This window comes from Anolis carolinensis, chromosome 2 (genome assembly GCF_035594765.1).
Source record: "Anolis carolinensis isolate JA03-04 chromosome 2, rAnoCar3.1.pri, whole genome shotgun sequence".
Lineage (NCBI taxonomy): Eukaryota > Metazoa > Chordata > Lepidosauria > Squamata > Dactyloidae > Anolis > Anolis carolinensis.
In genome coordinates this window covers 227,333,631-227,350,326 of record NC_085842.1, presented here as the reverse complement: position 1 = coordinate 227,350,326, position 16,696 = coordinate 227,333,631, and the positions used below count along the sequence as shown (strand labels likewise).

General features: G+C 37.5%; 1 protein-coding gene across 2 annotated transcripts in view; it reads left to right on the top strand.

Annotated features, from left to right (window-relative positions):
* Positions 1–16,696, top strand: part of ecpas (Ecm29 proteasome adaptor and scaffold) — a 74,407-nt gene that overhangs the window by 43,192 nt on the left and 14,519 nt on the right. For both annotated transcript variants that reach the window (XM_016997357.2, XM_003227324.4), the window contains 16 exons: positions 614–668; positions 802–916; positions 2,352–2,420; positions 3,352–3,469; positions 4,565–4,732; positions 5,514–5,593; positions 6,631–6,736; positions 7,082–7,129; positions 7,295–7,416; positions 8,632–8,782; positions 9,532–9,597; positions 12,559–12,648; positions 13,904–13,970; positions 14,792–14,883; positions 14,985–15,051; positions 15,636–15,827. In XM_016997357.2, the coding sequence (XP_016852846.1) occupies positions 614–668; positions 802–916; positions 2,352–2,420; positions 3,352–3,469; positions 4,565–4,732; positions 5,514–5,593; positions 6,631–6,736; positions 7,082–7,129; positions 7,295–7,416; positions 8,632–8,782; positions 9,532–9,597; positions 12,559–12,648; positions 13,904–13,970; positions 14,792–14,883; positions 14,985–15,051; positions 15,636–15,827 (1,606 nt within the window). The remainder of the gene's footprint in view (positions 1–613; positions 669–801; positions 917–2,351; positions 2,421–3,351; positions 3,470–4,564; positions 4,733–5,513; positions 5,594–6,630; positions 6,737–7,081; positions 7,130–7,294; positions 7,417–8,631; positions 8,783–9,531; positions 9,598–12,558; positions 12,649–13,903; positions 13,971–14,791; positions 14,884–14,984; positions 15,052–15,635; positions 15,828–16,696) is intronic.

The following is a 16,696-nucleotide window of genomic DNA, read 5'->3' as shown; positions in this document are numbered from 1 at the left end:
CAATGAATAATAATAATAATAATAATAATAATAATAATAATAATAATAATAATAATAATAACAACTTTATTTTTATACCCCGCCCCATCTCCCCGAAGGGACTCGGGGCGGCTTACATGGGGTCTAGCCCAATAAAACAATCAATATCAGTAACACAACTATAAAACAATTATACCAGTAAAACATCAATAGCAATAAAACAATCGTTAAAATCGGCAAGAAGCATACGAAAAACATACAATATTAAAACAGGAGACTAATTCATAAAATGAAGGTAAAAAGTTAGAAGATCCCTTATGGGTAATAATCTCATTGGGCTTGAATAGGTGTCACTGTCTCAAAAAGCTAAAGACAATAATAGTTAGCTAATCGTATTATGTATGATTTCTCCCTTCCCACTACTTTTACAAAGGAGGCATCTGAAAAAACAGACTGGGATATTTATAAGTGTCTTCATCTCCCTGCCTTGCCCTCTGCTTCTTTCTGTGAATCTGGAGATGGCACCTTAGTTTCATGTTTGGTTTTTCTTGGTGGGGAAAATATTATTATCAAATGTATAGTAAAATAAATTTCAAAATAAAAGTTATGTCCTCTTCTCTTTCTTCTCTTATAGACTCATCTCAAAGATATTCAAACTGCCTTTGTATCTATTCTGTCTGAAAGTGATGGTAAGTAGGAGTAGTTTGTATAAAAGTTTGCCTTTTGGTTAAAATTATGTAGCTCTTTCTCTGAAAAACGGCTATTAACTAAAAGTGTGTTAATATTCTCTCTTAATATTAAATTGCCTTGTGTTTCATATAGAACTCAGTCAAGATGTTGCTTCTAAAGGCCTCGGTTTGGTATATGAGCTTGGGAATGAACAAGATCAGCAGGAACTTGTTACAACTCTTGTTGAAACTCTTATGACTGGAAAAAGGTATTCAATATATATATTAGCCAGCATAGTCAATTATTTTGTTATTATTTATTCTTTTGTATCTTGCCTTTCCCACAATAATAGGACTCATGGTGTCCAACTATTTAAAACAATGTAAACCATTAGTAAAAGTAGAAGTATAAGATGGAAAAAATGATGTATGAGCTTAAAAGCATTAAAAAGTATATACAAATCTTAAAAACAGAACTGTACAGAACTAAAACCCAACCTTAGTTAGTTTAAAAGCCTGGCAGCAGAGAAAGGTTTTGACCAGTTTTCATCAGAAATATTGAAACCTGGGCTAAAGCTGTGTAGTGGTTTGAACACCGGACTATTATTCTGGAGACCAGGGTTGAAATCCCTCATCAGCTATGGAAACGGGTGTTATTATCTTGGGGGAAACCATACTTTCTCAGCCTTAGCAAAGGCAACCTTTTCTGAACACATCATGTCAAGAAATTTCAGTGATAGTTCACCTTAGGGTCACTGTAAATGGGAAACAACATGAAGGCACACCACAAATGAAACAAGAGTAAGAAAGATTGCATGATTATGCTTTTGGAAGGAGAGCTCTGTTGAGTTTTACAGGATCAAGGTTTGTTGTTTAAAGTGGAAGGAATAAAAGACTATGGTGTGATAAACCCTCTCTATACTGTATATTAAGTGTTGTATCCCTGCTTTATGCTTGAAGCAGACCATACAGTTTTAAATCAATATGTCAATAGGGACACCTTTGCTTTATGATGGTTCAATGAAATCAAACTTTGTTTCATGCACAAAATTATTTTTAAAATACTGATATAACATATTGGTTTGAGCAGCCTATTCTTAAAACATATTTAAGATCAAAAATAGGGCAAGTGTAGTTAGTCTAGTGCTCTTTAGATGATGTGAGTTCTATTAAGCCCCAGGCAGCAAGGCCACTATGCGAGCTCTACAATCTGGATGGCACTTGATTTCCTAAACGTGGTATAAGGTAAAGGTATAGGAAATAGGAAATATTCAGTTGTTGACAAGTCCTTTAGGTTTTGCAGTAGTAAGTTTATGAATGGACCCATTTATTTGTACAGGTTGATATCTTTCATGCTTGCATGGATCCAGCACAGGCCAGCCTTTCTAAAATAGCTAAAGTACTGCCAGTACTGTTAGTTTGTTCAGAATCCAAAACATACAACCCTTCAAAACAGATTTTTATGCCTTAATAATTTTTCTTCCTGATTTTATCAGGGATGTCACTTAACTCTGACATTTAATCTGAAGCGAGATGGAACTTGCAGGGACTATTAAAAAGGATCTATTGTTTATTATATATCATTGCATTCACGAAATGTTTATAATTATAAAGCTGATGGATACTTGCTTTCTGAAATCAAGATTTGGATAATATAGCCATTGTCTTTCAGGTTTTCCCTATAAAAGCATACTTTCTTTCCAGAGTTAAGCATGAGGTGATGGGAGAAACAGTAATGTTCCAGGGATCAGGCCTTGGCAAGACTCCAGATGGGTAAGTCACTACTCATAATGTTTAAACATAATAGCAACATCATTTTTCTTACAACATTTTTCAGCTTGGTGATGTCCATCTCCTGCCCCAAGGTCCTTGTGGGCAAAGGTATTAACTGCTTCATATGGCTTTTACATTGTTCTCTAAAGCCAATGATAATTGTCTACCATTTTCCAAAGAAGGCTTCTGAAATTCTTTGGAACAACAACAACAACAAAAACTTTTATTTATATCCCGTCACTATCTCCCAGAGGGACTCAGGGCAGCTCACAGAACGCTCAAGATGTAACATGAAAAATACAACAAGTGCTAAGCAAAACATCAACAATCAACATAATATCACAAATTCACAGTGCAAATAATATGTCTAATGTTAGCGTACTGTTAAAGTAGTATAAGCATTTGATACAAGGTTGAGCTTATTTAATTAAATAGCTGATTTCATTTACCTTGACTCTCTTTTGTTTTAATGTTCACATTTGATACAACACTTGGGTAGAGTTATATTTAAATTCAGCAGTTCAAACACCCATAAAAAGCAAGCAAGCAATTTCTCCTCAATACTTGAATAGTCTCCTTTCTTAAACCCCCCACCATACATTTTCTTTCCCTCTCATTTACCACCAAGGGGACAGTTAAGCAGTTGCAAAGAAAACGAAAATGAACAAAAGAGAATGAGCATGTAGCGACCCCATTGAGTTTTAAACCTAGTCCATCAAAGGCATGCCGTCCCACCCCCATCCTCCCAAAAAGGAAGGAAATACAAGCCTTCAATTTGCATTCCTGATAGAGCAATACATATTCTTATTGAACAGCATGCTCCAATATATTCTCTAGAACTGTCTGTGATTTATGTCAATTTTGAGATAATGTCTGCAAATATTTTTATTTATTTTTAATTGCACTAATTGTTTATTTCTGTTTCCCCAAGCCAGGGTCTTTCTACTTACCAGGAGCTTTGTTCACTTGCTAGTGACCTCAACCAGCCTGATTTGGTGTACAAATTCATGAATTTGGCCAATCATCATGCAATGTGGAACTCCCGGAAGGTAATGCATAGCATGAATAGCACAATAACAATAGCAACAAGACATAGTAGTGTGAATGCTCAGAGTCTCATTGAAGGAATTACATCCTCTGATCTGAACATTATAGGTTGAGCATTCCTTGTCCAAACATCCAAAATACCCCAAAATCCAAAGTTGTCCACAGAGATGGATGGGATAGTGACACCTTTGCTTTCTGATGTTTCAATGAAAACATACTTGGTTTAATGCAAAATTATTTTTAAAATATTGTATAAAATAACCTTCAGGCTGTGTATATAGGATGTGTTTATGTGACATAAATGAATGTCATGTTTAGACTTGGGTCCTATTTTCAAGTTATCGCATTATGTACATGTATACAAATACAGGCATTTCAAGCTCTGAAAAATCCAAAATTCAGGATACTTCTGGTCCCAAGCATTTCAGATAGCAAACACCCAACCTATATTTGTTTTCTTTTAAAATGCAGTTTAAATTGGAAACAAAATCCCAGTCCACGCAAAATGATTCTTTAAAAATAGCAGTCTTTGAATAATGGTGAAAACATTGTTCGTTATCCCCCCCCCCCCCCAAACTGATGTTACTTGTTGGTGTGTTGTATTAAGAAAAGGTTGACATTAGTAATAGGGTTATCCCAAACATAATGTGTTATAGGCAATGTGACTACTTGTAACATGTTTCTTCCAAGTTCTGGATCTGAAGCCTAATGTTGTAAAATCCAGAAACTTGGAAAGGAAGAAAAGGCCTTCCTTCTAGCCTTATTGCAAGATAGCTCTTCTGTCCCAGTGGGCCAGCCTTTGCAGTGCAAACTCAAGAGCTTCTCACACAAGGCACTAATTTCCAGGGGCCCTGAAGTATGTAGACCTACTTTGTACCCACCTCACATGTTCTAGGACACTCTTGGAAAGATTATTTGTTTATATGAACATATTTTCTAATTTTATTTAGATAATTAAATTAATAATATACGTAAGTAATAAATAATAAACATTATTTATACCCCCATTCTCTCTCCCCAAAGGGACTCGGGGCAGCTTAAATTAGCATAAATGAGACCTTAACAATTTGGTTGTGTTTGTATTTTCCTTTTCTCAGGGAGCAGCTTTTGGTTTTAATGTGATTGCTACCAAAGCTGGGGAGCAGCTGGCTCCTTTTCTACCCCAGCTCCTTCCTCGTCTCTATCGCTACCAATTTGACCCCAATGTTGGGATTCGGCAGGCTATGACCAGCATTTGGAATGCACTAGTCACAGACAAATCTGCAGTAAGTGAACACAGTCCTGGTGCTGTCTTTCTTTTACACTTTGATAAAGGTGGGAGAGTCTCTTAAAGTATAGGGACATTTCTAAGGTAACAGATGGTCAAAGATGGATGTTTTGTTACAATACTCTTGGACACGAAACTAATTTATGTCGGGGGAAATCATAACGTCTGCAGCCTTGTAATCTGCACTTTGATTAACACAGGGAATGAATGAGACCCATTAAAGCTCATGCCATAATAAATGTGCTGATATTTAAGATACAGAAATCCTCTGCTTTTTGGGTTGCTGTGAGTTTTCCAGGTTGTATGTGCATGTTCCACCAGCATTCTTTCCTGACATTTCACCTGCATCTATGGCAGGCATCCTCAGAGGTTGTAAGGTCTGTTGGAAACTAGGCAAGTGGGGTTTATATATCTGTGGAATGTTCAGGGTGGGAGAAAGAACTCTTGTTTATTTGAGGTAGGTGTGAATGTTGCAGTTGGTCACCTTGATTAGCATTAAATAGCCTTTCAGCTTCAAGGTCTGGCTGTTTCCTGCCTGGGGGAATCCTTTGTTAGGTGGTGTTAGCTGGCCCTGATTGATTCATGTCTGGAATTCCCATGTCTTCTGAGTGTTGTTCTTTATTTATTCTCCTGTTTCTGAAGGCATTTCAGTTTCTATATCAGTATAGTTTACAGCTAGTTGAATACAAAACAATCCTTATACATTTTTATTGAAGATCATGTTTTTTGTGGATATGTGAAGATTGTGTAATGTTTACTGTTGGTTTCTATTTCATCAGGTGGACAAGTATATGAAAGAAATTCTTGATGATTTAATAACCAATCTGACTAGCAATATGTGGCGGATTCGAGAGTCCAGGTGCGTATTCCTGAAACCATTTGTTGTGATTAAAACAAAGGTCTGGGAACTTTGAAAAAAAAAAACAGAACCGCACATACTTTTATACAATGCTAGTTTTTGAAAAAAAATGTGGGTTGAAACTTGCTGTATGATAAGCAGTGTTTATATGTTGGGGGCTGTATATACTCCGCATATACTACCAACAAAGATCTGCAGCCCTTTCACCCTCAGTGAAATTTCAGTTGTGGATATGGATAAGGCAGGTAGGATTTCTGCTGCTAACCTCTGATCTGTTGTAAGAACAGGATTCATACAGCTGTTTTCCTTCACAAGTCATAGGTGTGTGATACTTGTCACAGTTTCCTCCACTTTTAGTGGTGCATTTAGGAAGTGTGTGAGGTATCATGTGGATGTGCTGTTAACAGATTAGGTCCCATCCTAGCAGATGAGGCCTGCAGTTCTGTGCCTCCACTCTCTCGTATTATAGCAGGCATGGGCAAACTTCGGCCCTTCAGGTGTTTTGGACTTCAACTCCCACAATTCCTAACAGTCAGTAGGCTGTTAGGAATTGTGGGAGTTGAAGGCCAAAACACCTGGAGGGCCGAAGCTTACCCATGCCTGCTCTATAGTTTAGCATGGCACTGCAGATGAGCCTCAGTACTTCCCTCGCCTTTCAGGTGGAATTCAAATCATCATATCATCCAAAATGACTCCATGGTTAATTTTAATTATGTTTTGTTTTGAATAAACTAGCAAAAAATCATAATAGCAACCTTACATGAAAATAAAATTCTGTAATATCTTTCCTTCAAGCTGAAGAATAGTCATAACCATGAACTACTGTAAGACCACTTTGCTTAGAGAAAGAAGAGCTTTAAAATATTCTGTGTGAATAAATTGAGTGGATACTGAAGATCTTAAAATTCACTTAGAGATTATTCATAATATATTTCTGTCTGGTATTTTCTTCTTTGAGTTCTGAGAAAGATAATTTCTTTAATTCATAGTACAGCAGTTTGAATTATTGAAAGATAATCATTAAACGCTTGCTTCAGTTGTCTAGCACTGAATGACTTGCTGAGAGGAAGACCTTTGGATGATATTATTCATCAGCTTCCGGAAATATGGGAAACTCTCTTCAGAGTGCAAGATGATATAAAGGTACTGAACATTTTACCTGTCTAATAGAGGAGAAATACCTTATGATTACTTCAGAAAAGGAACAGAGATGTAACTCCTCATTGAAGGTTTTGGTGTTACCTTCTTCCATTGGAATTGTGGGGAGTAAATCAAATCCAGGGCCAGTTCAGCCCTTTATCACTGCTTTGTGTAGCAGCCTACGTTTCCATTCAGGTATCCTTAGTCTTTGGCTCCCAAAACAAGCAACTGACGTAAAGCAGAAATTTTGAAACTTAGATCATTAGAATAAAAAACATTTTATGTTAATAATGATAATCACTGAATTACACCCATAAATGTGTTCTCTCGCCTATTTTTCTGTTTCAGGAATCTGTGCGAAAGGCTGCAGAATTAGCCCTGAAAACATTAAGCAAGGTACCTTTTCTTAATTGTTTCTGTTGATTGACTGCTGGATTTTACCTCTGACAAAACTTTTTGGTTCAGTAAAGTTTCTTCTGTTTTATACATTGGGAGTTATTTTATTTCAAGAAGGGCATGCTCACAGAGGGAGACATTTTAGTTTCGTCTCTTTATTTTAAGGTCTGTGTGAAAATGTGTGACCCGTCTAAAGGAGCTGCTGGCCAGAGAACTATTGCTGTCCTGCTGCCATGTCTCCTTGATAAAGGAATGATGAACACAGTAACTGAAGTTCGAACTCTTAGGTATGGTCCCTGTTGTTGTCTTTCTTGCCCTTTACTGTTTTTGAATTACACCCCCTGGAACATATTGAACATGTGTCCACTTCCATGTGAGGTGAAACAAGATAAGCATCTCAAACTGCTTTCTATTAATTTTACTGAGAAAGCCTAGCATTTCAGACTTCTTACTGAAGCCAATTGTGGTAAAAAGCCTTTTCATGTCTGTTTCAAGTAGAGTTGCTGCTGTGCAATAGTGACTTCAAACTCCATTTAAACATTAACGCTGGGAATAGCAACACCATTATTTCTTTAGGAAGAAGCCAGATGCTGCTGGAGAGAATGAAGTCTGATGGCAGGTAGTAGCAGCATTGAAAGAAGGGGGCTTCCTCCAAAAGACTGTAGAAGCACTTGAAACCCTTGTAGTCAGTTGCTACAGCAGGGGTGTGTGGGTGGGCGAACCTTTTTGTGTTGATGGGCTGCAACATTGCTTCAGAAGCAGCCAGAAGTTACATTCCAGATTTTAGAGTGTGTTTTGGTGTGTTCCTCAAAATATCCTGTAAGAACAGAACCATAGTCCTTGAGGCACCCCTGAAATAATATTTTTTTAAAATGTCGAGGTGGTCCTAGGGGAATCAAGGGCCATATCAGATTCCATGAAGTGTCACATGTAGCCTTTATGCGGCACTATTCCCATCCTTATGTTTAGTCCATGGTTAAGGTTCCTCACAATTCCCAGGATGTAGCATAGCACTTACATTTTTAATAGCCTTTTTTAAGCTATGCCAAGCAATGCATGCTTTATAGCTTCTTCAAACTCCTTAATCATAATACATAGGATGTATGTTGTAGAGCAGTGTGATCCAACTTGTGGCCCACGGGCCGCATGCGGCCCACCAATTCATTTTTGTTGGCCCTTGCCCTTCTTACTGGAAAAATATTTTAACATTTGGAAAAAAATTGTTTACCTTTCTTACTGCTTCAAGTTTTTAAGAAACTTTTTCTTTCTGGAATGTCTCTGCCGTTTACATTCCTATACTAAAGTAACTAAAGGTTGGACCACACTGTTGTAGAGTATTGCTTGTGGTGGATTACTACACTTCAGTGGGTAGATTAAAAGAATTGTCTTTGTTTCCTGGGTTCCTAAAAATAAAATGTACTGAAAGAGTGAAATTTTCTCTTCCTCTCCTCTCCTCTCCTTTCTTTTCTTTTCTTTTGTATCTCTCTGCCCTTTGCCTACAGCATTAACACCCTGGTCAAGATCAGCAAAAGCGCTGGGGCAATGCTCAAGCCACATGCCCCCAAACTCATCCCAGCTTTGTTGGAGTCACTAAGTGTGTTGGAGCCTCAGGTACTAAATTACCTGAGTTTGCGGGCTACAGAGCAGGAAAAGGTAAGTGCAGTTGTGGAGACACGGATTGAAGATTCACCACTAAACATTCACCAAGGTTGGGATTAGTCAGCTGCCCAGGTGTTGTTGGTCTGTAGCCCCCACGTTCTTTACCCCTGGCTATGCTCAATATTGCTGCAGGAAGATGCAGTCCTACATCTGCCAAATGTATAATAAAGCTGATGAACAACAGTTGTGTATTGAAAGTTTTCTGGGAACGTGAAACGATAGGATAATAAATGTATCGAACCAGTTATTCTCAAGAAAATGGAATATCATGTTATTTTCACATAAAGATGGAAAAGGGAATTTCCAAGGCTAACTGTACAATCAAGATTGCTTGAGTATAATGAAGTACTTGGTGCAGAATCTTTATTGATTACTCCACCAATAGGGTATTTGTTTCCTTGATTCTTCAGGTATGCTTAAAGTAATTATGTTTGCTATAATGTGATGGGATTGCATTGAACACTCCTAATTCTCTTGGAAATCACACCTCGCTGTTACTTATTGCCAAATTTCAGTGGCCCAGTCTGAGAAGTAAAATGTGACTACGTCTTTTGAGAAAAGGGAAGTAAAACTGGCTTATTTTGCTGTTGCTGCTTCAGGGATAAAATTTAGCAAGGAGGATGCAGGGCCCCCACAGGGTGCATTCTGTCTGTTCCCAACACATAACGTCTGTTTTCTCTTAGTGCCTTTTAAACTCCTCATTCGGACTGCATCTTTTTTTCCTTTTTCTTTGTGTCCTTCAGGCTGAGATGGACAGTGCAAGATTAAGTGCTGCTAAATCCTCCCCCATGATGGAGACCATCAATATGGTGAGTAATGTAACTAAGAAGGGTGTCCTATTCTTTAACATGAAATTGGCAAAATAGATGTCATCAGGAGTAAAAATAAGAATGAAGGTCTTCATCTGATTCTGATTGAAACCAGAATATAGACTCCTGTTACAGGCAGGGGGCTAGTCAGATCTAGGAAGATCCAATTTCAACAGCTGGGAAATGGCTCACCAAATCTTTTCCTTTCATGAGTCAGATGCAGTGTTTTTTGTACAGTCTAGGCTGTTCGCCTCTACATGCTTCCAATATATTGGATGGTGTCAACAAAGAGAAGCTAGCAAAATTGTGCAGTATAAATGCACCCACCTGCTGCTTCAGCACAGTAAAATGATCTGTATTCAAGTGTACTCTGAAATAGGCAGGCAGTTTCACTTTCCAGAGAGCATTAGCAGTATTTGCCCTGACAATAATACCCAGGAAGATCCAAGAGTGTATTGGCCAAAGCCCTGTTCAGTTGGGCAGTTGTTATTATTTTCCCCAAAAGTTTGACATTCATGTATAAATTCTTTGAACAGACTGTATGGGAGTTAATGAATGCAGATTTAGAAAATACTGTGTGAGCCATTTTTCCTTTCCCACAATGATACAAGGAGGTCACTGAAAGTCTTTTCCAATCTGGCAACAGCTGCACTTTCAGAATAGATAGATCACTTGCTCTATATAGCTCATAATGAGATTCAACATCTAAATCAGCTGTTGGAATTAAAATGTCACTGAAGACCCATTTCTTCCAACAGGCAAACCGAGTCAATTTTTAGTTTTCAATCTACATTTCATCAGTGGATTTTAACTTGTATTTTAACTTTGTTGTATGTGTTTTGATACTGTTTTATTTCCTGTTTTAACAATGAACCCTGCCTCAAGCCACAGGGAAAGGCGGGTAGTACAATTATTATTGTTATTGTTGGTATTATTATTATTATTATTATTATTATTATTATTATTATTATTATAGAATTTCTACTTCGAAAGCACTGGATAAGTGCATATATTAAAACACTATTTCTGCGGTTACCACCACTGCTGTCTTTTTTCAAGTGAACTTATTTATAATCCTGTATGAATTTATGATGCACTGGGGGATTTTTGTATGTTTTTTTTTTTTTTTGGTAACCTAGCAGTGCCTTCCTCCCTCGGTAGCATAGGCTGGAATTTCAGGTTGAGGTTATCTCAATTCTGGAAGCATTTTTGTTGAAATTGCATGTTCTCACTGAAACCTTCCCACACAACTTTTCTCTTATTTTTTTTATCATAGATGACAGACCAAATTATTCCTTTTTCTTTTAAGATTGAGATAGGCAAAGTGTGGCCTGCTGGCTGCATATATCCCTCAGGCCCCTTCTACACTGCCATACAAAATCCAGATAATTTTCTTTGAACTGGATTATATGACACTGTAGATTGATATAATCCAGTTCAAAGCAGATAATATGGATTATCTATTCTGATCTGTATTATATGACAGTGTGTTATGTGTTTTTAATGCTTATTTATATTTATGTAATTTGTAAGTGTGTTGTTTTGTGGTTTTATATGTTGGGTTATGGCTTGTAGGATGATGGTTTTTGTATTATGTAGTTGTTTTTCTATTTTGTATCCTGCTTTGAGTCCCACTTGTGCGAGAAAAGTGGGATAAAAGTAAATAAATAATAATAAGCGTAGAAGGGGTCTCTGACTTTTCTTTTGTGGTTCTTCGGCACTTTTTCTTTTTAAAGATGTGATTGCCAACCCTTGCTTTGAGGGAACTTTAATGTGTCCACTGCTCATAATTTATAGTTGTTCTCACAGGTTACCTTTTCTTTTGACTACTACAATGCACTCTTATGTGGCAGCGCCTTTATTTTTCTTTCCATTCCATCTTTCTAAGGGGATGGGAAACTAAGGCATTTGACAACATAAGTTTATAATGAAATACAGTTCAAAAACTGTTAACACAGTTTTTAAAAATTAAATAAGCAGTATTGCCAAAAGCATAGATCTGTGACAGTCTAAAATCAATTTAAAGAAGATAAAAATCCAGGTTGAGCATCTCTTTCTTATTTCAAATGCTTGAAACCAGAATTTCGGATTTTAGAATGTATGTTATCTTCATATGCATAGAGTATGATATCTTGAAGAGGGGATCCAAGTCTAAGAATGAAATTCATTTATGCTTCATATACGTCTTATGCACATAGACTGATGTATATTTTATACAATGTTTACAATATTTTTTTTTGCGTTAAACACAGTTTGTATACATTGAACCACAAGAAAGCCAAAGGTGTCACTGTATTAGTCTAAATTAAGTTCTAAATATGCCATTATGCCCTTCTGCTTCAACAGTTAACAACCAAAGGTCAGTTGTCTAAATAAAAAGGTGTTTGCCTGCTTATGGAAACTGAGCTTCCTTTGAGGAGGAGTTTAACAACCTGAGGGGAGCCACTGAGAAAACTCCAAATTTACCTGTGATGATGATGGAGCAAAGAGAAAAAACTGCCCTGAAGATCTTTAAACTGTCTTTAAGATAGTCTGGGCCCAAGCTTTATAGATCATAACAAACACTGTGAAAATACATTGGTATCGAATATATAATCTTAGAATAATAGAGTTGGAAGAGACCACATAGGCCATCTAGTCCAACCCCCTGCCATGCAGGAAAAGCATAATCAAAGTATCCCTGACAGATGGCCATCCAGCTTCTATTTAAAAGTTTCCAAGGAAAGAGCTTCCACCACACTCCGAGGAAGAGAGTTCCATTGTTGAACAGCTCATACGGTCAAACACTCTGCCTCAGAACAAAGCCGTTTGAACAAGAGAATTACACATTCCTTGAAATCAGCGCTGGTTAATCATTGTTATTGTTAGTATGGCACTGGAAAATTTAGACCAAACAACTTGTGAACAATTTTTATATTGAGTTCTCATTGATCTTGTCAACTTGATTTTCTTGTTTTCTAGTGTTTGCAGTATCTGGATGTGTCTGTCCTGGGCGAGCTAATTCCTAGGTTATGTGAACTGACCAGGAGTGGAATAGGCATTGGCACTAAGGTAGGTTTGTGTTTTATAGGAACGATGGGAGGAGACACATTGAACTGCCAACAAAACAGCTTTGGTGTCTGTATAGAGGTCTGGTAATTAGAACTGAAGGGGGAATGTGTTTTAAGAAATGGATGCAGAGATGGGACAGTGGTTGTGGGTATGAATGATGAGGCTTGTGATGAGGATCGATTACATTGGCCAACACACATTTTGGTGTCCCAAATGTTAGACCTGTTGATTCCAAAAATGGCACCAGTTTTCCCCTATCAGTTGTATCTTTTGAGATGTAGAACATATGCCATATACCAGTCACCATCTGTTCACCCGTAGAAAGTCATCATATCTAAGAAACTAGAACTGATGTGGTCTATGCAATGCAAATTTCTGAATCAATGCCCCAAGTAACCCCAGGAAGAAGCCTAAAAACCAAGACACCAAGAAATTTTTTTTGGTTGGGCTCTGTTACTGTACTAGTGTAATATTTATTTTTATTCTTCCTTTCCCCCAGTTAAGACTAAAAAGTAGGCTCAGAGATAGAGGAAAGATATCAAGGCTGCTGACTGTTTCATGTGTAGGTGCTCTACAGTTTGAGGCATTGTACTCTGCAATGCTAGGGAATTTGCTAATCGGTTCAGTAATGACATAGTGGATTTGAATTGCAAACCTCAGATTGTCTTGAAATCTCACTTATACAGGAAACTCAGCAAGATTGTAAAGTAGAAAGGGTGATGTGCAGTAATTCTTTTTTCATGTCTGTGCATTGGGGAACCTGAAATCCAGACTCCATTTTTTATTAGCTCCTTTGTTATCCATTTAGTACAGCCTGGGAATTTGGGAAGATTTTACATATATTTAAATTGGTCATCAGTCTGAACTTATCCCTGGGTGGCACAAGAATTCATAATCATGAATTACAGCAAGTGATCAGCTAGGCTGTTGGTAAAAAACTGCACATGACATATAAAGTTCTGAGCTATATAAGTTTCCAAGTTTGCCCTTCATGCACTCCAGTGCAGACGTGGGCTATACAGGTGCTGTGTTGACCATCAGCTTACATTTCTCCATTATTGTTTACATGAAATTCTGGACAACTGAATGGGGAAGTAAACTTATCCAGTTTGGAAGCTTTTGTTTTGTTTCTTTGTTTCTGCTTTTCCTGTTACTTCATTAAATTCTTGACTTCTACCAACTTATATGTTTATTGTCTCTGAAACTCATTAATCCGAATACATTAATTATTGTCCTTTATCCATTTTTTTTTCAGGGTGGCTGTGCCAGTGTAATTGTATCACTAACTACACAGTGTCCACAAGACTTGACCCCATATTCAGGTAGCATTTTTCTCCTAGAGCTTTTCTTTTAAGTTCTGATTGATTTTGTATTCCTTGTATAGTATTTTTCTGGGAAACATATTTTATCATTTCTTTTGGCTTCCTATATGTACCCTAATAATCCAATTCTTTCTAAGTCGGAGGCAAATTCAGAAGGCTGGGGGCAGGGGCACATAAACCCATCCAGAAGTGGGGTGGAGCTTCCTGTTTCCAATCTTTGAGTTCTCTCATTGCAAGTTGGGTAGATGTTGTGATAATCACAACCCGTTCTGCATCTCTTCTGGTTCTTCTGGTTAACGAAGTTAAGATTTCTGGTTCTTCAATCCTTTCACAGTAGCTAACAAACCTCCTATTAAAAATTCTGTATTTGTTCAATTGTAAGATGCCATCGATTGTAACATCCCCCCTAATTTCAGTACTGCTACCACCAACAAATATACATAAGATACACCTGCCATTCTAAGATGCTCCTCATATTTACAGATGTTTATATAGGGGAAAAAGTGTGTTGCAGAATTGAAGAGCAATAGTTACAAGCCAGTGTGATTTTGGAAAAAGTTACTTCTGTAATATTGAACAGTTCCGTTCTTTTTGTTTTTCACTCAAGCCTTTTAAATTGAAACCAGTGAGCAGATATGAGTTGGCTGAAATAAGTAAAATATAAGTGGGAAAATGTAATGTTAGCCAAATAAACAACCAGCACACAGAGAGCATGATTTTAATGCAAAGCTCTGATACATGGTTTGCCTCCTCTCCAAAAAAAGAGACCAAAAATTGTTTGATAAAGGATACATTTTGGCTCATGTCCTTTTTCACTACAGGCAAACTGATGAGTGCTTTGCTAAGTGGTTTAACAGATCGCAACACGGTGGTGCAGAAATCTTATGCCTTTGCGATGGGGCATCTAGTTCGGGTGAGTGGAACCTTGGTACTTCTGTACTTTCATTTCTGTCACATCTGATTTTGTGTATTCAGCTGTTATGGATAAAAACATTTTTCCTTTACTTCTTACAGACCTCGCGGGACAGCAGCACTGACAAACTGCTGCAGAAGCTGAATAACTGGTATATGGAGAAGGAAGGTTTGTGTTTGTGTGTGTGTGAAATCTTGACATTTTGTGCAAAAAGTTGACACCATAAGGCAGGAAGATGCCACTTCTTATCTGCTAGTGATTTCTGAATCTAATGGATAAATGGCATATGTCATGTATCAAAATGAATAGTGCCTGCTTTCCTTATTACCTGAGTATAATATTAGTCATCGATTTCAAACCATGACTGAATCCAGAGGGGAGGGGAGGGAAGGGTTGGAAATAAAAAAGATTATTTAGCTTCCATTCTTCTTCTCTGCTGGTGTACTGTATATTGTAACTGCTAAAATAAAGTATAAATATTGAAATAAATATAGTGTCCCTACTTCGTGGATTTTCACTTATTGTGGATGGTCTTGGAACGTAACCTCACAATAAGTGAGGGAACACTGTACCTGAAGCTCCCCAAATGATCTCTCCAGAGTTTTTATTGCATAATTCATTGCGTTCCATTAGATGGCAGATGTAATGTAGGGCACATAGTATGTGCCTTTTGAGCATGTCAGTTTCATGAAATTGAGCCTGATTTATACCAGTAAAAGAAAAATTAATGTCTTTACTTTACTTTACTTCAGAACAAATCTATAAACTAGGCTGCGCATTAACTATTCATGCTATTGGGCGATACAGTCCAGATGTACTGAAGAATCAAGCCAGATATGTCCTTCCCTTGGCCTTCCTGGGGATGCATGAGGTTCCTGACGAAGAAAAAGGAGAGAAAGAAGATAGCAACCTATGGACAGAAGTGTGGCAGGAAAATGTGCCTGGTATGCTGGATTTGGTTATTTGCAGATTCGATTAATGTTATTTCTAGGAATCTTTAGGTCCTCCAGCACAACTTTACAGTCAACTTTTACTGGTCATTAATCATACAGTTATATTGAGGATCTGGAGAACACTCCTAGGAAGTTTTTCCTCCACTTTTTTTTGGGGGGGGGGCACGTCGTATACCCCTATGACATTGGAGGACCTACTCAACAATATTTGCTGCATTGAGAGTTTTATTATATGAATTAGAAAATCAGGAAGTGAATTTAAGTATTTTCAGTCCTTAATTTTTACCTTGAAACATCAATTAACCATGATTCTGTCACAATCTTTAAACAACTCTTTCTTTTTTCAGTTATTTTTCACCGAGGTCAGTTATATTGTTTGGCATCCTCCTGCCAACTAGTATTTGAGGCCATGTTGTCTTCATCTGTTATGAGAATGCTGGTTCTTGTTCTTCCTTGATACACTGTATTTCATTGGATGTAAGGTGCACTTTTTCCCGTTCAAGGGACTTAACAATGGGTGTGATTTATATTCAGTGGTGCCTTACATTCACCAGTTTTGTTCTGTTTTTTGTCTTATCCCAGAGAGGAGGGGGAAGAAGTGCGCTAGACCCATATGGCTCGGCCAGCTCCCTATCATTTTGTCCTTAGTCTCAGCCAGATGGTTGTTTATCATCTTGCTAAGCTCTGCTTTCTGCTTCCCCAAAGAGCCCATTGACTTAGTAGAATAGACTCATACAGACAAGATGACTTCATGGTTTTTTCCACACATTTTTCCTCATCCCATAGGAAAGATTGCACTACAAAGCCATATTAAAGCAAAAACAAGATATTGTGCATGTGAAAGAAACTCTAGCAAATAT